The 20,295-nt window shown below is 40.8% G+C and overlaps 1 protein-coding gene across 1 annotated transcript; it reads right to left on the reverse strand.

Annotated features, from left to right (window-relative positions):
- Positions 1 to 1,820: 1,820 nt before the first annotated feature.
- Positions 1,821 to 13,864, reverse strand: spint1a (serine peptidase inhibitor, Kunitz type 1 a). The gene is made up of 11 exons (XM_064928345.1): positions 13,774 to 13,864; positions 12,981 to 13,448; positions 10,530 to 10,687; positions 10,155 to 10,296; positions 6,971 to 7,141; positions 6,847 to 6,888; positions 5,873 to 6,001; positions 5,392 to 5,442; positions 5,071 to 5,241; positions 2,937 to 2,996; positions 1,821 to 2,611 (listed from the first exon to the last, which is right to left on the reverse strand). Exons 2-11 carry the CDS (start codon positions 13,387 to 13,389, stop codon positions 2,424 to 2,426), a joined length of 1,521 nt encoding a protein of 506 aa, XP_064784417.1. The 5' UTR covers positions 13,390 to 13,448; positions 13,774 to 13,864; the 3' UTR covers positions 1,821 to 2,423.
- Between the last annotated feature and the right edge of the window lie 6,431 nt (positions 13,865 to 20,295).

The following is a 20,295-nucleotide window of genomic DNA, read 5'->3' on the forward strand; positions in this document are numbered from 1 at the left end:
ACTGCATGGCCAGGCACGACTCCAACACCATCATTAAGTTTGCTGACGATACAACAGTGGTAGGCCTGATCAACGACGAGACAGCCTATAGGGAGGAGGTCAGAGACCTGGCCAGGTGGTGCCAGAATAACAACCTATTCCTCAATGTAACCAAGACTAAGGAGATAATTGTGGACTACAGGAAAGGAGCACCGAGCACGTCCCCATTCTCAGTGACGGGGCTGTAGTGGAGCAGGTTGAGAGCTTCAAATTCCTTGGTGTCCACATCAACAACAAACTAGATTGGTCCAAACACACCAAGACAGTCGTGAAGAGTGTGTAGTGTGTACGGCCCAGTACATCACTGGTGCAAAGCTGCCTGCATTCCAGGACCTCTACACCAGGCGGGATCAGAGGAAGGCCCTAAAAATTGTCAAAGACCCCAGTCATAGACTGTTCTCTCAAATACCGCATGGCAAGCGGTACCGGAGTGCCAAGTCTTGGACAAAAAGTCTTCTCAACAGTTTCTACCCCCAAGCCATAAGACCCCCCCAACCCCTCTTGTACGCTGCTGCTACTCTGTTTATCTTATATGCATAGTCACTTTAACTATACATTCATGTACATACTACCTCAATTGGCCCGACCAACCAGTGCTCCCGCACATTGGCTAACCGGGCTATCTGCATTGTGTCCCACCACCCCCTCTTTTTATGCTTCTGCTACTCTGTTAATCATATACTGTATGCACAGTCACTTTAACGATACCTACATGTACATACTACCTCAATAAGCCTGACTAACAGGTGTCTGCATATAGCCTTGCTACTCTTTTTTCAAATGTATTTCTACTGTTGTTTTATTCATTTACCTACATACACACCTTTTTTTGGCACCATTGGTTAGAGCCTGTAAGTAAGCATTTCACTGAAAGGTTTACACCTATTGTATTCGGCGCACGTGACAAATAAACTTTGATTTGGGTTGCATCACTGCCTGTATGGAAACTGCTTGACTTCCGACTGCAAGGCAAATCAAATTGTATTAGTCACATGCGCCGAATACAACTGGTGTAGACCTTACAGTGAAATGCTTACTTATGAGCCCCTAACCGACAGAGGGTAGTGGGTACGGCCCAGTACATCACCGGGGCCAACCTTCCTGCCATCCAGGACCTCTATACCAGGCGGTGTCAGAGGAAGGCCCTAAAAATTGTCAAGGACTCCAGCCACCGTAGTCAGACTTTTCTCTCTGCTACCGCATGGCAAGCGGTACCGGAGCACCAAGTCTAGGTCCAAGAGGCATGTCTAAACAGTTCTACCCCCAAGCTATAAGACTCCTGAACAGCTAATCAAATGGCTACCCAGACTATTTGCATTGCCCCCCCTCCCCCCCCCCCCCCACTTACACTGCTGCTATTCTCTGTCATCTATACATAGCCACTTTAATAACTCTACCTACATCATTACCTCAATTACCTCAATTACCTTGACACCAGTGCCCCTGCACATTAACATTGACTCTGTACCAGTACCCCTGTATATAGCCCCGCTATTGTTATTTACTGCTGCTCTTTAATTATTTGTTATTACTGGTATTTTCTTAAAACTGCATTGTTGGTTAAGGGCTTGTAAGTAAGCATTTCACTGTAAGGTCTACACCTGTTGTATTCGTGATTTGATTCTGGGAACAGCATTTTATTTAGGATTTGAGCACTACTGGTAAAAGAGAGAACTACATACAAAAGTGTTAATGAAAAAGTTGAGTATATAAAGAGTATATTTTCCTATAACATGTGACCACCATGATGAGGCACAAACTCACTGTTTTCCCCTCTTCCGTTTCCTTCTGAAATATCAGTTTTAATAATCACAAAATAAACTATAAAAGTAAAATAACTTGCTCTAACTTCTACCAGTTAAGACAAAGGGTGTCAATAATGTACAATATATTTTCAGCAACACATATCCTTTTTAAATGCCTGAAATATGATAAAACATGATAAGAAGAATAACAAATCAATAGTTAGCTATCAATATTGGAAGGTTTTCATCTCCCACACTATTCCAACAGTTTACATGAAGTCAGATTTGTGGATTTAATTGTAGGACCGTTATACCCTGAGTGCAGGATTGCTGACCAACAATCTAAATTCTGACAGGTTACTGCAAGGAAGACAAAAAGGCAAGTGTAGGTTTGAATAATTGCTGCCACTTTTGCTTTCCTGAGGGAAGTCAAACTCTAATAAAAATTCTTAGGCCTATATTACAACAACAAGGTAAAGGTCTTATCAAACAAACAGGCCTATATTTGGGGGAAATAAAACATACTGATACACAAAAAGGCTTTCACATAAAAGGTTCACATAAAATCAAATATTGATCTGAATTCATGCAATGATGATAGCCTGCACCTAGGCAGCTTCCGTGGACAGAGGTTAGGGGTCAGATGGGCTTGGTGGTGGTGTTGTAGACCAGGCGCTCCGTGTCCTCCCTGGTGTAGACCTGGGAGCCGTTGACGGGTACCCGCTGGCGCTGAGTCTGCTCCTTCTTGCCCTTCATGAAGCAGTAACACAGAACTAGCAGCAGTATTATGATGGCCAGGCCAAGCAGTGCAGCTATCACTATGATTCCTGAGAGAGGATGGGCATGAAGAGAGAGACACACACATCAGTAAGTCAATAACTATATGAAAGGATCCTCCATGTGTGGGGAAGCAAAAACTGGACAGACCGACAATCAATCATGTGCAACATTCACAGTGTTTGAGTAAAGTGAGGAGAATGTGCAGGGAAAAACACATCACAAGATCTTTGTGACCAGCTTTCACCCCCAAGGCCCTTAAACTTGACGGGGTGCACTAATTGGTTTTAAAAAGGATTATAGTCAGGGTGTCTTTTCCATGGAGTCCTGATGGGCAGAAGGCTCCATCTTGCAGAATAAAGAAGAGCTAATTACCTACATGGCCGTCGGTGTCCTGGTATTCATATCGGTTTGTTATTTCAAAGACGTCCTTTTCTGAACACATGGTAAGGAAAAGAGACAAGTCAGTTGTTACACAGCTACAGTATTGTTGATACACACAATGTGGTGGTGCTGACATAGAGTATGTTCCTATCTCTGAAACATTTCATTATTATGATCTCAAAAGAGTAATATAACAGTTAGGGATGCACAATATATCAGTAAGCATATCGGAATCAGACAATATTAGCTAAAAATGCCAACATCGGCTCTATGTATAGTTTAATGCCGATATGCAAAACCGATGTCAAAGCTCACATGCATACCTGTATAACGTAGGTAGATGACGTAATGACGCATTCCTAACCTAGCCCACAATGTCTGCTGTGTGGATGTATTTTAAAGTTTCAAAGGAAGATGACAAAAAAGGCCAAATGCAACGTTTGTGCTGCTATTATTTCCTGAGGGGAGAAAGTGCATCACCCCCCAGACATTCAGCGACTATTTAGAACAAAGGCAGAAAAAAAACAAAGCTCACTTTTCCAACAACGAAACAAGTTCAAGTCGAGCACTCATTTGAATGAGTAAGAAAATTTCCGCGAGACAACTCAAAGGTGAAATCCATTAACGCCAAGATAATGGAATTCATTGCCCATGACAATAAACTGATCTCTGTAGTGGATGTTGGCTTTCGCCGACTGGTCGAGCACCTCGAGCTCCGGTACACACTACCAAGTGGGCACCAATCTACAGATGTTGCCCTACCGGTGTTACACAGTATTGTTGAAACGCACATCCATGAGCTACTTGCTATGGGCTGCTATTAGCTTCACGATTGACATTTGGACCAGCGACGTCAGCCCCATGAGCATGCTGAGTCTGACAGCACAGTGGGTCGACAAGGAGTTTGTACTGAGAAAAGCAGTATTGCATGCTCAAGAAGGTGCTGGTTCTCATACTACTGCTGCTATTTCAATGGCATTTGAGAAAATGGTTGAAATACCCAAGAACAAAGTACACACTGTGCTACGTGATAATGCACGGAACATGACAAAGGCTTTGGAAAAATGCGGAGTCGCCAGTTTGCCATGCATGGCACACACGCTGCAACTGGATGTGAACGAAGGTGTTTAGGCCCAACACAGCATATCTGACACAGTGGCAACAGGTAGGAAGATAGTGGGTCATTTTAAACACACAGCTCGCATACAACTGCCAGCAAGCAATACAGGGGCAGCTTGGAGTGAAAACGAAAAGGCATAAGCAAAACGTTTCCACCAGATGGATCAGCACTTTTTACATGGAGAGCCTGCTGGAACAAAAACGAGTGCTTGGCGTGTACGCAGCCGACTAGGAGTTACCTGCAACAATCAGTACAAACCAGTGCACTCTCATTGAAAACATGAATACACTGCTAGCTCCATTCAAACAACTGACTTGAGAAATAAGATCAAAAACTGCGTCTGCAGCAGACGTGATACCCTCTGTCATGGCATTGAAACGCCTGCTCAATAAAACTGCCCACACAGACCGTGGGGTTAAAACTTACAAAAGTACTCTACTAGAGGCTGTGAACAAGTGATTCGGTGGCATTCACTCTGAGCCTCTTTGCTGTGTCACCACCATGCTAGGTACAAGGACCGCTACTTCGATGCAGACAAGAAACAGGGTTTCCGTGAAATGCTAGACAGCTGGACAAGATGGACATGGACACAGTGACAGTGCGCACCGAGGAAGAGAGGCCACGGACAGACAGAGCTGAAACTTCATTGCTTGACATGTATAATGAAATCCTGGTTGAGAATGAAATGACTGAACAAATGATCAACGAAACAGCAGAGCAAGTAAGTGAAAGAAATTGGTTTTGATTATGTTTTACTGGTAATGGGGACATACTGTACGTGGTCAGTGTGTGTGTGTGTGTGTGTGTGTGTTTCAACTATTTAACTGTACTAGAATGCCTAAAAGGCCGCACATTTTGTTTTATATCGGTATCGGTTTTTTTGGCAAGGAAAATATTGGATATCGGTATCGGCTCAAAATTCCATATCGGTTTATCCCTAATAACAGTGCAACAATTTTGAAAATCAGTTGAAAGTGTTGTAATGGCTAAAGCATGAAAACCTACCTGTTATCAGTTTACAGGTACTCATACAAGCATCCTCAGTGTCAAATCTGTTCTCATTCCCGTAGCAGCCGCCATAGTTGAAACGGAAGCACTTCTGGTAGACAGGGTTGTAGTACCACTTGGTAAAACTCTCCCGACAGTTTCCTGTTTTGGGGTGCTCCGTGCAGCGAACTGTGGTTGAAAGAACATGTGTGTGAGAGATCAGCGTTCGTAAGGAGAGCCAGAGTAGGGGTAGGCACCATATGTGATCAGTTCACTCAACAACAAAATCCGAGATTGATCCTATTATTGTGAACATGTCTCAAAACAGTAAAACTTAACCTTTCTGTTCATCCACAGGAATTTGCAGTAGAATCTGGAAGTTCTTATTCACTGATGAAAGGAAGAAAACAAGAGTTAAAGGGTTACTTCTGGTTTTTGGCAATAAAGACATTTATCTACTTCCACAGTGTCAGATTAACTCATTCATACCATTTTTATGTCTCTGCATCCAGTATGAAGGATGTTAGAGGTAGTTTTGCAAGCCAATTCTAACTAACGTTAGCGTTTAACGCTAGTTAGCAACTTCCGTCAAACTGTTCGCAGAGAATGGTATCCACAAGTTCATCGGACTCTGTGGAAGTAGATCAAGGGCTTCATTGCCAAAACACCGAAGTATCCCTTAAGCAACATCACATGACAACAACTGAGCACCCCGATAGTTTCACTTCATGACTGCACTTGTAATGTAAGGTCAGTGGTAAGGTAAGGCCAATGCAGTGTTGTATGTAAATTAGGGTTGATTTGCATAGCCTGTACTTACAGTCCTCACAGTTCTCCTCATCTGAGCCGTCGCTACACTGCTGCTCCTTGTCACACTCCAGGCCTCGGTCAAGGCAGCAGCCGTTGGTGCAGGAGAACTGGCCTGACCCACAGGGTACTCCACACACCTCTAAAACACAACAACACACACAGGTGAACTGGGGACCTCACACACCTCTAAACATAATACACAGGTTGACTGGGGACCTCTCACACCTCTAAATATAATACACAGGTTGACTGGGGACCTCTCACACCTCTAAACATAATACACAGGTTGACTGGGGACCTCTCACACCTCTAAATATAATACACAGGTGAACTGGGGACCTCACACACCTCTAAACATAATACACAGGTTGACTGGGGACCTCTCACACCTCTAAATATAATACACAGGTTGACTGGGGACCTCTCACACCTCTAAATATAATACACAGGTTGACTGGGGACCTCTCACACCTCTAAACATAATACACCTCTAAACATAATACACAGGTTGACTGGGGACCTCTCACACCTCTAAATATAATACACAGGTTGACTGGGGACCTCTCACACCTCTAAACATAATACACAGGTTGACTGGGGACCTCTCACACCTCTAAACATAATACAGGTGAACTGGGGACCTCTCACACCTCTAAACATAATACACAGGTGAACTGGGGACCTCTCACACCTCTAAACATAATACACAGGTGAACAGGGGACCTCACACAACAACACAGAGGTGAGCAGAAGAGGTTTGGTAAAAGTGACTTTTAGCCATAGATTCACCTTATAGGATACAGAAGTAATACAGGTAACTGATAAGTCTCAATAGATATGCATCAGTCAACAGATACGGCAAATATATGTATATTTGAACTATGTCAATGACTGGGAGAGGCATAGCCAAAAAGCTGGAGCTTACAAGTACAGCTACTTTCTATAGTCATACACCTGAGGACAATAAATGTAAGTCAGTCTTACCTCTAGGGGCTGGAAGTGGTCCAGTTCTACCTCTGTGAATAACTACAAGAAAGGAAACACCAATCAACCAACCAATCTTCTCCAAAAACTGTTCTCAGAAAAACAAGAGGGATCTGTATAGTACCTGACACACCATCACAGGCGTTGGCACACTCCTGGAGGGAGAGGTAGTTGTTAAGGTTCTCTCTGCAGCCCCCAAACAGGAACTCCTCACACCTCTCTGAGGCAGCATTGTAGTGCCAGCGGGGGAAGGATCCGCGACAGGGACCCACCTTCTTGGGGACCATGCAGTGATCTGAAGGATGAAGTATCAGAGAGCGGCTATTAGATATAACTGCCGATTAGATATAACATTATGTAATAAAACAATACACACATGTCATGTGAATGTAATTTTATGTTGTGGTTCAGTGGTGGAAGCCCAGACAGAATCATGTGTAACACTTTTTGGGGAAAAACATTGCTTATAAACTGCTTATTACAGTGCTTATAAACTGCTTACATATTCATTGCGTCAAACAGCTCATTACCTCATGTGCAACACTTAAAAATATTTTTACATTCTCTTATAAACATAACTCATAACATAGAAGTTAAACATACCTTCAAATAAAACATTTAAAATATTAGAGAGCCAGTCAATATTTTATTTATTTGATCTTTAATTCTGCATTGTTGGAAAAGGACCCGTAAGTAAGCATTTCACCGTGACTCTACACCTGTTGTTTACAAAGCATGTCACAAATAACATTGTATTTTTGATTGGACCTGATGTGTCAAATATAAAAAAGCTAAGTAACTTTCCCTAAAACCAGGCCTACTTTATCCACTGAAAATACATGTGGATGGTCTGGCTTGTGAACAGACATGTGGTAAACCCAAAGAAAGCAGTCATAACTGTCAGAAGAAGTGGTTTCACTTGTGCAACGCAAAGCTGTACGCCTCACGACAAGCTAGTTGATGCATCGGGACGACCCTGCATTACATTACCCAGCCATTTCGTCATTACAACATGACTGGGTTAATTGAGACATTAAGAATAACATTAGGTACATAACCATTTGTGTACCACAGTCAATGTAAAATGCTAATAGCCATTCACAGTACATATATTTTGCTGAGAGGGGGTTCATGTTGTCAGGGTATCTTTAATTGTGCAATTCATACAGCATTAACGCATGCAGCCATTTAGCTGTACGTGTTGTGTGACTCAGATCAGGGGTCACTATGCATTGGCCTTTCCACAGAGGAACATTCCTAACACCATTCAGTAGAGACTAGTTAATGGGTAACTGGATCAATGAATGGTTAATAGTCTCTACTCCGTCTTAAGACTGAGAGACCAACATGCTCCAAATTGTGTAACTGACTCAGAAATAACTTCAAAGTGTTTGAGTATCAAGAGTCTGTATTTAGAGTGCCATGACATTAAAGGAGTTTGCTTGAGTTTGTGAAACCCAAGCTGAAACCAGACAGACAGGTTAAGGGGGAGGGCAGGGTAGGAAGGAAAGAGGGAGCAGAGTGTGAAGGAGGGAAATCACCACAGCTTTCCTGACTTCCTGTGTCTGCTGATAGCCCAGGAAAAGTGTCTATCCATTTGATACACACTCATGTAACTGGGAAGGGCAGAGAAACCCCTTCCACTCTCTGATTCCTAAGTATTCCCTGCTACCCTATAATGAACAGCCAGGCAGCACTGTTGATCTACCAAGTATCTACCAAGTGTGATAATGAGTTGTTATCCTGTTATGAGCCAAAACGGTAATTCTTGGAGGACATATGGGTTTTTCCAGTCACTCACAGCCATGGAGTAAACAGCTTCTAGGATAAGAAGAATACTAAGCTGTTGTCTCTGGTGATTGAGCCACCATAGAGATGTACAAGCTGAGACAAATCTACTTATGAATGTGCTTTCTTAAATCTGGAAATGTTGATTTCGTTCTACGGGAATCAGAGGAGCTTGCCTGGACAGGTCTTTTTGACAGTATTCTCATGCCATGTCAGGTGGCATGGGGCGGCAGGGTAGCCTAGTGGTTAGAGCGTTGGACTAGTAACCGGAAGGTTGCGAGTTCAAACCCCCGAGCTGACAAGGTACAAATCTGTCGTTCTGCCCCTGAACAGGCAGTTAACCCACTGTTCCCAGGCCGTCATTGAAAATAAGAATTTGTTCTTAACTGACTTGCCTGGTTAAATAAAGGTAAAAAAAATAAAAATAATGAAAAGTAGATGATTATGATATCAAGTCTTGTTGTAATCAACTCAACTTAAACCAGTACAACCGATAAGAGTCATCAGTAAGCATTTGAAAGTCATAAAAATGAGTTATGAACTTAACATGCCACACACTGAGTGCAGAAAACATTAGGAACACCTTCCTAATATTTTAGGGAGTTGCACTCCCTATTGCCCCAAGAGCAGCCTCAATTCGTTGGTGCATGGACTCTACAAGGTGTCGAAAGTATTCCACAAGGTTGTTGATGCCAATGCATCCCACAGTTGAGTAAAGTTGGCTGGATGTCTTTTGGGTGTTGGACCATTCTTGATATACACGGGAAACTGTTGTGAGTGAAAAACCCAGGAGTGAAGAACGCAGTAGCGTTGCAATTATTGACACACTCAAACTGGTGCGCCTGGCACCTACTACCATACCCTGTTCAAACGCACTTAAATATTTTGTCTTGCCCATTCACACTCAGTGGCACACATACACAATCCAAGTCTCAATTGACTCAAGGCTTAAAACTCCTTCTTTAACCTGTCTCCTCCCCTTCATCTACAGTACACTGATTGAAGTGGATTTAACAAGTGATATCAATAAGGGATCAAGCATTCACCTGGATTCACCTGGTCAGTCTGTCATTGAAAGAGTTCCTGATGTTTTGCACACTCAGTGTATACTTGTAATCGGGTATTTCTTTTTCACATAAAAAGTCAAACTGCAGAGACAGTTCCCTCAGTTTAGAAGGAAAACATTTAAGTGATTTATATTCCTAACATCGCATTCACTTGCATTATGCGTTCAGTGACCAATATGGTCAGAAGGGCATCAGTCCTTCTCACATCAATGGCAAAGTTTCTCATAGTATTTCCACATTGTCCCTACTCCAAACATGACAGATCACTTGGATGTAGACCACTTCAAAGATCATTGTCACTTTAGATTGATTTCATACACAGGCAACGAACTGTATATAAGTGCATTGAAATTCAATAAATACAGCATGTCCCTTCACCCTCATAACAATTGTGTTAAACTGTGTAGCTAGGTTTGCTTTGCAGGTGTTTCACATATACTTTAGTATACTCACTCTCAGACTGCTCAGGGGTAAGCACAAGGACAGTGATCTGGGTTTGGTCGGACTGCCCACTGGAGTCTGTGACGGTCAGTTGGAACTTGTACACTCCAGACGCCAGGTTGGACACGATCACCTGGTCTTTAAATGTAGTTTTCTAGAAGACAAGGAAAGAAAATGTATCAATGTTTTCTTATGTGGCAGAACATTGAAAATAGAGAAGCTTTAATTGTGATCCTCATCCTCTGGTGTTCTCAGGGTGACCTGTTCTTCTCATGTATTTTTACACAGTGAAAGAGCAATCACCATTAACTCTGATCAGGTAAATGCCCCAAACATCCCAAATAAGCCTGACCAGTGCTCCCTGATGCCCCAGTCATCATCGCCCACCTCAATGACAGCGGAGGTGTTCCCTGACACTAGGTGCCACTGGTACGTGACAATATCGTGGTCGTCCTTGCTCTCGTTGCCATTCAGAGTTAAACTTTCCTGGGGCTGCACCACTCTGTCCGGACCTCCATTGGCCTCTGGAGGATTGTCCACTTCACCTGGAAGTTGAATACAACCTTCATCACATTCAATACAACATATTCATACTGAAAATACATGCAGCTTTAAGATATCCCGTTAGGTTAAAGATACACAGATCATATGGCTGGTTGAAATTTGAATAGGTTGAATTTTTTGAAGGGTTTTGAGTGTCAACACATTAACAACATAAGGTTCAGGAAATCAATTTGTTTGGTGGTGCTCATGCCCAGTTGCTAACTACATCCTGTTGACATACATTATTCACTCAAGTCTGCAATCCATTACTTGACTCACAGCACAATACCAATCTCCCCTGTAAGAAGCTTTCGCAGCAGCAATGAGGTGAAAACTGAAACCCCAGACTGTGACAAGGGGCCTTATAATGAGCCATAGAATAAGCCCTATATTGAGCCATGGCGTGTGGGTAATGCTCTTCTCTAAGCAGGTGGTTTCACCTCCTCTGGAGATAAAGGGCTTGTCTGCTGTGATTCAAACCACAGACAGTCCAAGTGTAGTGCGTTGCTTTCTCTGCTCATAATAATATAGCTAAATTGTATGTGTGTTCATGTTCCTTTAGTAAGCAGTTCAATGGAGACATGAAGTTCATTGGAGACTTAATTAGTTAATTTGATGAGTGTCTATGTTGTGATGTGTGATAGTGATACCTGGGTCTCCCGTTTCAACCTGGACTCAGGGGTAGACATAACATAGTAAATGTAAATCCGGGACACTCCGTATGGTATGTATTAATTTGTGGATGTCCATTATCCATTTCGTATGTTTTACGAAGTACAATTTGTATGACATATTACGAATTGAAATTTGACCATTTTACAAATTGCAAAGACAATACCAAATATAACATATCATACTAATTTGAGTATCCCAGTTCCAATTCATCCCAAAGGCGTTCGATAGGGTTGAGGTCAGGGCTATGTGCAGGCCAGTCAAATTCTTCCACATCAATCCCCAAAAACTATTTCTGTTTTGACTTCACTTTGTGCACGGGAGAATTGTCATGCTGAAAAAGGAAAGGAAACTGTTGCCACAAAGTCAGAAGCACAGAATCGTCTAGAATGTCCTTGAATGCTATAGCATTAAGATTTCCCTTCACTGAAAATAAGGGGCCTAGCCCAAACCATGAAAAACAGCCCCAGACCATTATTCTTCCTCCACCAAACTTTACAGTTGGCACTATGCAGTCGGGCAAGTAGCGTTCTCCTGGCATCCGCCAAACCCATTGCGTGAAGCGTGATTCATCACTTCAGAGAACGTGTTTCCACTGCTCCAGAGTCCAATGGCGCAGAGCTTTACAAAACTCTAGCCGATGCTTGGCATTGTGATTTTAGGCTTGTGTGCGGCTGTTCGGCCATGGAAACCCATTTCATTAAGATCCTTGACAAACAGTTATTGTGCTGATGTTGCTTAAAGAGGCAGTTTGGAACTCAGTAGTGAGTGTTGCAACCGAGGAAAGACAATTTTTACACACTACAGCACTCGGCAGTCCTGTTCTGTGAGCTTGTGTGGCCTACCACTTTGCGGTTAAGTCGTTGTTGCTCCTAGATGTTTCCACTTCACAATAACAGCACTTACAGTTGACCGGGGTAGCTCTAGCAGGGTAAAAAATTTAAGAACTGACTTGTTGGAAAGGTGGCATCCTATGACGGTGCCACGTTGAAAGTCACTGAACTCTTCAGTATGGGCCATTCTACTGCCAATGTTCAAATGTTTGTCTATGGAGATTTAATGGCTGTGTGATCGATTGTATACACCGGTCAGCAACGGGTGTGGCTTAAATAGCAGAATCCACATACTTTTGTAGTACATCTTCTGACCAGGGGGAGTTTTCTTGAGAGCCCTGACGCTTTTGGAAGCATAAGGAAAGGGTCTTTCATACCAGCAAAAAATAATTTTCAAATAGCTAAAAGGTTAAATTCCTAAACACCTTTTTAGGGTTAGTGTACCCACACCACCATATTTCCATGTTACTTTGTATATTAACAGAAGGGACCACCTGTGCTAATTTAGCATGTGAACACCTGTGTGTGTGTACCTGAAGGCAGGCAGAAACGTGTTGTCACAGGCTGCAACAGTGAAAAAGACAGTTTAAACAGTGCAGTAAATGTAGCATTTGTTAAATGATTATGTGATATGAAGTAAAGCTTTAGGTTCCTTGAACCATATGCATTTGAAAATAGATTCACGTTTATATGGAGTATTTGGCTGTTTTGGTTGCCAGAGCCAGTCTACCTCTGAAAATAGCATGTAAGGTCCTTTGACCTTAAGGTAATGGTAGTCTGCCTGTTTTACCTGGGAGGTTTTTTGTGGCCAGATCACTTTCATACACCACGTCTCTGATGTAGTTCAGGAATCCCTTCTTCCTGACAAATCGGCAGACGTACTGCTGCTTGTATAGACAGTCAAAGAGAAAGCATGACTTGATCATGCCCTCACCGGACCCATTCTCCATGAAAGCGACATTACACTTGGGATCTTTGCAGCACGAGCGTATACAGTCATTGGTGCTCTCAACCTTCGGTTTAATGATGAAAGTCGCACCGTATTTCACAGAGTCATCCGTGTCGAGAACGAAATCTTCTCTGCCCTTTTCGAAACTGTCCAAACACTGTTCCCCGAATGGCTGGGCCTCCGCGCGCACCAGGAAATCAATAAAGCACACCAAAGCGCCCAATAACAATCCAATTGGGAGAGTAGTCATTCTACAAAACAGTCCAGGAAAACTATTTCCCACAAATATAGGATAATCCAACAGATGACCTGAAAACAGAGCGATATATAGTAAACTTCAAATAACATATCATGGAATGCATTAATTAAATATACATTATCATTCAAATAAATAGTCGTAACATGATCTAAATAACATACAAAACGCCATGCAGTCTATCTTTATACTATACACACACCAATCAATTATATAGAAACGTTCAGGACTTTTGTATATCGCAGTGTCTCTATGTTCCTCTGATTTCAAAGGTAAGAATTACGTCAAACATACAAATAAATAATCAAGATCCAACTCTTCTGTAACTTTATAGATTCATATTTGTTCAAAACAGCACTAGAAATTAACACGTGTCACCTGTAAATTCTGTATCTGTCGTCGATTATAAAGAAACAACCGAATATCTTTACAATTCACAGGTGTGTCACTCTCTCTCTCTTCGGGTACCTGTTACATACAGGAAGTGAAATTCTACTCCCATCTACCCAAAGAGGTGACCGGAGGCGCAAAGCACATTGGCACTCCCATTTCGAGATGTGTCGGAGTAGAAGAAGACTTCACCAAACATAGGAGTAATGAGTTGCTTGAATCTGTAGAGTAATGTATATTTCATTGGTTATCTACATTTCCCAATTCGTTATTATTTATAGGAGAGGACTTTAACATTACTATAGATAATTCAACTGATAGATGGCCCCCAGGTAGGCCAACGAATCAGAATTTGGGTTAAATATTTTTTTAATGGATAAATTTGATCTTACTGACATATGGAGAAAGAAGTTTCCGGGTGACAGATCATTCACTTGGAATAATAAGACAGCTTCCAGACTGTGTCCGAGACTTTTTTCCCCCACTATATGTGGGAGGCAACATCCAATATTTTTTCCAACAGATATTATTAAAAAATGATTCCAATAAGGCATGACATGAGATATAGATAGATACAACATCATGTTGAAACAGGTCACATGTAGTTCTATTGTTGTTGTATGGACCAAAAGAAATACATATCGTTCCTACTGATGAGTAAACAGGGGTAATCAAAGGTAAATTCTGAGGGTCAGGTCTCGACATGTTCCTGAATAATAAATCAACACCTGAGGGAATGGTATCTAAAATGACTGCAAAATCTTTAGGTGTTACAGGGATCTTGTAAAGTGATAAGAATTCCTCATACATAAGTAAAAGACCCTCTGCATTTACGAGTTGGCTCACCAATAGGATATTATTTTGGAACCAATATTCTACAATGTATTTTTAAATGTTTTATACAATATCTCCTGGTTATTCCAGATATAGGCTAATATCTGTGTCTAGAGAAATTATGCTTATAAATTAAGGACCATGACAAGAAAACCTGCCAATGAAAAGCAGAGTTTCACTGGAACTGTCAATATTATAATTGCAAACCAACATGAAGATAAGGCCACCAAAAGTAGAGAGTACATGATGAAGAATACATTTCCACATAGAAGTGGGTGTTAGGAATTGTGTTATCCAATTGATCTCAATAGTATTATTAAAAGTAGAAAAGTCCAGAAAATTAAGCACACCATACTCATAAGTGTTCATTATAACAGTTTCCCTAACGTAATGGGTACTGTTTCTCAAAAGAAAGTTGAAAAGCATCTGGTCTATCTCTTTGTTTATTTTACTGTCAAGATGAAAAAGATAGAGCAGTGTATGTTAGTTTAGAGATATCGTTAGAGATATGTTTGTTTCTTATGAAGCCAGACTGTGTTTCATCATTGATTGCATCCAGGACTTCTTATTTTTTTTTACATTTAACCTTTAATTAACTAGGCAAGTCATTTAAGAACAAATTCTTATTTACAATGACGGCCTACCGGGGAACAGTGGGTTAACTGCCTTGTTCAGGGTCAGAACGACAGATTTGAGCTGAAAGCTTTCACTATTTCACTATGGCTTAAGTCATCAATCTAACAAAAGGGCAATATTTTATTGATGTCGTAGTGTTCCCCCCCTAGAAAGCTATGACCTTTGGCTTTAACCTGGAATTGTTTATTTATGTCTGAGAGAAAAAAACCTGTTCAACCCGTTATGATCTATTACACAATAAAATTATGATAAAACATATGCAAATATGATAATATGATTAAAAATGTATACAGCGGCAAGAGAAAGTATGTGAACCCTTTGGAATTACCTGGACTTCTGCATACATTGGTCATAACATTTGATCTTATCTTCATCTAAGTCACAGCAATAGACAAACACAGTCTGCTTAAACTAATAACACACAAACAATTATAAGTGTTCATGTCTTTATTTAACACACCATGTAAACATTCACAGTGCAGGATGGGAAAAGTATGTGAACCCTTGGTTTTAATAACTGTTTGACCCTGCTTTGGCAGCAATAACCTCAACCAAATGTTTTCTGTAGTTGCGGATCAGACCTGCACAACAGTCAGGAGGAATTTTAAACCATTCCTCTTTTCAAAACTGTTTCAGTTCAGCAATATTCTTGGGATGTCTGGTGTGAACTGCTCTCTTGAGGTCATGCCACAGCATCTCAGTCCAGTTGAGGTCATCTCAAACCATCTAAATTGGGTTGAGGTTTGGTGATTGTGGAGGCCAGGCCATCTGATGCAGCACTCCTACAGATTCAACCCTAAATCTATTCGGGACTGTCTGGAACCTGTTTAGATGGTTTGGGATGAGTTGGACAGCAGGTTCAAGGAAAAGCAGCCAACAAGTGCTCAGCATATGTGGTAACTCCTTTGAGACTGTTGGAAAAGCATTCCTCATGAAGCTGGTTGAGAGAATGCCAAGATTGTGCAAAGCTGTCATCAAGTTAAAGGGTGGCTACTTTGAAGAAACTAAAATTTTATTTGTGATTTTGATTTGTTTAAAAAAAAAATTGATTACTACATGATTCCATGTGTGTTATTTCATAGTTTTGATGTCTTCACTATTCTTCTACAATGCAGAAAAATAGTAAAAATAAAGAAAACCCCTTGAATGAGTAAGTATGTCCAAACTTTTAGCTGGTACTGTATATACAGTGGCAAGAAAAATTATGTGAACCCTTATCTGGATTTCTGCATAAATTGGTCACTCTCCTTGTTCAAATAGCCCTTACACAGCCTGGACACATTTTGATATTTTGATATCTCACAGGTCTGTGAGAGCCAGAAATCTTGCTTGTTTGTAGGTGACCAAATACTTATTTTCCACCATAAAACCACCGCAAATAAATTCGTTAAAAATCCTACAATGTGATTTTCTGGATTTTTTTTCTCATTTTGTCTGTCATAGTTGAAGTGTACCTATGATGAGAATTACAAGCCTCTATCATCTTTTTAAGTGGGAGAACTTGCACAATTGGTGGCTGACTAAATACTTTTTTGCCCCACTGTACCTACATATTAACAAAATTAAGGAAGTTTATTTTTAAATTATTCATAAATATTATCCTGCCAACCACTACATTAAGAAGTTTAAAAAGCTAAACAGAAAATAGTACCTTCTGTAATGACCACCCAGAAACAGTGTCATTATATCTTTGGCATTGTGTTCATGTAAAGAGGCTATTCCCAAGGGGTATATGCAATGCCATCGGTAGTACTCCAAATAAAAATGTGAATCACATTTAGATTTTTCAACAGGGCTATATGTTTGGGTGTTGTTTTTTTCTCGCCTGAGTAGCCTCGTTTCACTACCCAAATAAAATTCAACCATTTAGTGTTCAGCGAAATAACAACACAATGTCAAATACAGGTAGCCTAGTCAAATAATTAACATCCAATCAAATTAACCGTTACTCTCTTGCAGGAAACCTTCACTCTTGCACACACATTTAGAAATGAAACATGACCATTTGAAAAATAAGCCATGGGAGTTTTTTGATCAAGAATTAAGACAGGTTTTGAGTAGTAAGACATGTATAAAAGCAACATATACCATTATTAAGAAAAGGCTAAAAGCATCTTATATGGTGAGCTACCGAGTGGCTTGGACATGCAAGCCCCATACTATCGTGGAGGACTTAATTTTTCCTGCTACCGCAGATATGGCTGAGACAATGATGTGGGAAAAGGCACAAAAAAAACTATACAGGTGTGTTGGTATCTGTACTGATGGCACATATACCAACACATAGTGGAGTGGTAACGCGCAGTTACTCCCGACCCCACTTGGGTACACTGCAGCATCCACCCAGAGGCTTTTGCTGCCAATGCCTGACAGCTTGAAAAACGTTTTGGACAGTGAAAATTGTTATCTTTGTTCAAGCAAGGCCCCTGAACTCTTGTGTATTTTCTGCATTACGCAATGATATGGGCAGCGACCATGTAACGCTTTTACAACATACAGAAGAAGTGCGCTGGTTATCAAGGGGCAAAGTATTGACACATTTTTTTAAATTGAGAGACAAGCTTAAATTTTCTTTACTGACCATAATTTTCACTTGTCTGACCGCTTGCATGATGACAAGTTTCTCAAACGACTGGACAATCTGGGTGATGTTTTTTCTCGCCTGAATGATTTGAATCTAGGATTACAGGGACTCTCCACAACTATATTCTATGTGCGGAACAAAATTGAGGCTATAATTAAGAAGTTGGAGCTCTGTCTGCTCTGTCTGCTCTGTCTGCATTAACAAGGACAACACACAGGTTGTCACGTTCTGACCTTAGTTCCTTTATTTTGTCTTTGTGTTAGTTTGGTCAGGGCTTGAGTTGGGGTGGGTAGTCTATGTTCTTTTTTCTTTGTTGTATTTCTGTGTTCGGCCTGGTATGGTTCTCAATCAGAGGCAGCTGTCGATTTTTGTCTCTGATTGAGAATCATACTAAGGTAGCCTTTTCCCACCTGTGTTTTGTGGGTGATTTATTTTCTGTTGTGTGTATGTCACCTTACAGAACTGTTTAATTTTTGTTTCTGTCTTTCACTTTGTTATTTTGTATTTTCAGTGTTCAGTTTATTTATTAAATATTAACATAAATAATTTGAAACAATTTCACGTCATTCATTTCATTATTCTTTTGGCCAAATTTTGTATTCACAAATGTAAATTTACAGACAATTAAAAAAATGTTTTTTCTTAACTAACAAAATAAAATGTAAAACCCAAGATGTGAACGGAAGTATACTTATATTTATAATAAGCTAGTAAGAATACTTTGACTTTATTACAAACTTTGCTATGATAACATTATATCTCAGTCAAAATGTTCTCACTTTTACCAAATGCTACCTGTTTATATCCACAAGATGGCAGTGTCAGACAGAAGATTGTCCAGATCATCTGAATGATCAGTTTCTTGTGTGTGTTCTGAAATATTGTTGTCAGAATGTCAATTACTAAAGGGCACCTACTGTCTTATTCCTCTTTACATGAAGCTGATGCTGCATAGTGACTCCTGTACTGAGTCATTGCTGCTGCCTGAAACAAGTAATGTGAAAGTCAATAACCTTTTAAGACAAACGAACACGCGCACACATTATGTTTGTTATTGGCAAAGTGTTATGAGTGACTCACCGTTATATCCACACGTCTAGTAAACCAGTAAAAACACAAGAGCAGCAGGTGTATAAACTACCTCAACTAACCGGTGCCCCCACACAGTGACTCTGTACCGGTACCCCCCTGTATATATTGTTATTTTTTATGCTGCTCTTTAATTAATTGTTACTTTTATCTCATATTCTTATCTGTATATTTTTTGAAACTGCACTGTTGGTTAGGGGCTCGTAAGTAAGCATTTCACTGTAAGGTCTACACCTGTTGTATTCGGCGCGTGACTAACAAAATTTGATTTGACTTAAAAACTCCTTTACTAGCTCATACTGGCTTACACACTAGTTGCAGTGTAAAGATAACCAATCAACAGCCAAGTTCATGTGAGATTCAGCACGTATTTGTGGTGTGTCTAAAATGAAGAGACGGCCAGCCTTGGTCTTCTGATCCATTGGTCCCTAGCCCCAGTCCCCTTTCAGCCAGCCTGGCAATGCAGAACCAGGTTGCAGTGGATGTGATGAATGAATATGTTTGCCTGGATAGGTGAGCTGCCAGAGGAGCTCAATAATTCAGTGTTTGTAACAGACTGTGCATCAGCAAGCGAACACATAACGCTATGGCTGATTGATACACTGCCAAAAATAAAAGCAGCGTCTCATTGTTAATACTGTAATAGGATCAGTGGAAACTCTACGGTGTACCCTTGTTAGCCCTCTAGTCTCAACTGTACTAGTTTGGCACAGAAAGGACATCTACGTAGTTTTGATCTTGACTAATTTAGTTGCTGGTGATATTTGACCTTGTCAAATGAAATGGGTTAGTTCAGAGCCTTATCACTGGGTTTTGGGTTTTACCCTATGAGTGATCATTAATAGCACTTACCGGCTCTCTATTTTTTTCATCCATCATTGATGGAGGTGTAACTGAGGATGCCAAACTGGCTTCAAGGCTGATTAAACGTACACCTGATAATAGCTGTTATAAATGACATGGAGGGGAGCTAATGAACACTGATGAAGTCTGGATCACCTGTCAGGGAGACCCAGGTATTGTGATAAGTGTGGATAAACAGGGGCCCATAGTTTGAACATATGCTGTGATGTAGAGATGATAAACCACAGAGTAATGCAGTCACTTCTTGATTAGGACACATGGGGACATTTGAAACCAAAAATCACTTGTTAGAATTTGGGTCAATAATTAATTTCTGGAATACAAAATTATGAAAATATAATTATTGCTAACAGCTGCCATACTCCTAGCTTTGGTTCCACCCTCAACCCTTAGTCTTTATCACTCTGTAATTGACCTATGCTCTCCCACTTGAGAGAGAAGGATAGCAAACACACCCAGATACACACCTACTGAGACACACACACACAGAGGAGTATTTCATT

Source organism: Oncorhynchus masou, chromosome 21 (assembly GCF_036934945.1).
Source record: "Oncorhynchus masou masou isolate Uvic2021 chromosome 21, UVic_Omas_1.1, whole genome shotgun sequence".
Classification (NCBI taxonomy): Eukaryota; Metazoa; Chordata; class Actinopteri; order Salmoniformes; family Salmonidae; genus Oncorhynchus; species Oncorhynchus masou.

What these genes read in the sequence shown, in the direction of transcription:
- spint1a (XM_064928345.1), bottom strand. Translation starts at nt 13,389, where the DNA reads ATGACTACTCTCCCAATTGGATTGTTATTGGGCGCTTTGGTGTGCTTT. An exon ending in TACCCCTGAGCAGTCTGAGA is followed by an intron (nt 7,142 to 10,154) that starts GTGAGTATACTA and finishes TTCATCCTTCAG; the next exon opens with ATCACTGCATGGTCCCCAAG. An exon ending in TGAGGAGAACTGTGAGGACT is followed by an intron (nt 5,443 to 5,872) that starts GTAAGTACAGGC and finishes TCCTTTCATCAG; the next exon opens with TGAATAAGAACTTCCAGATT.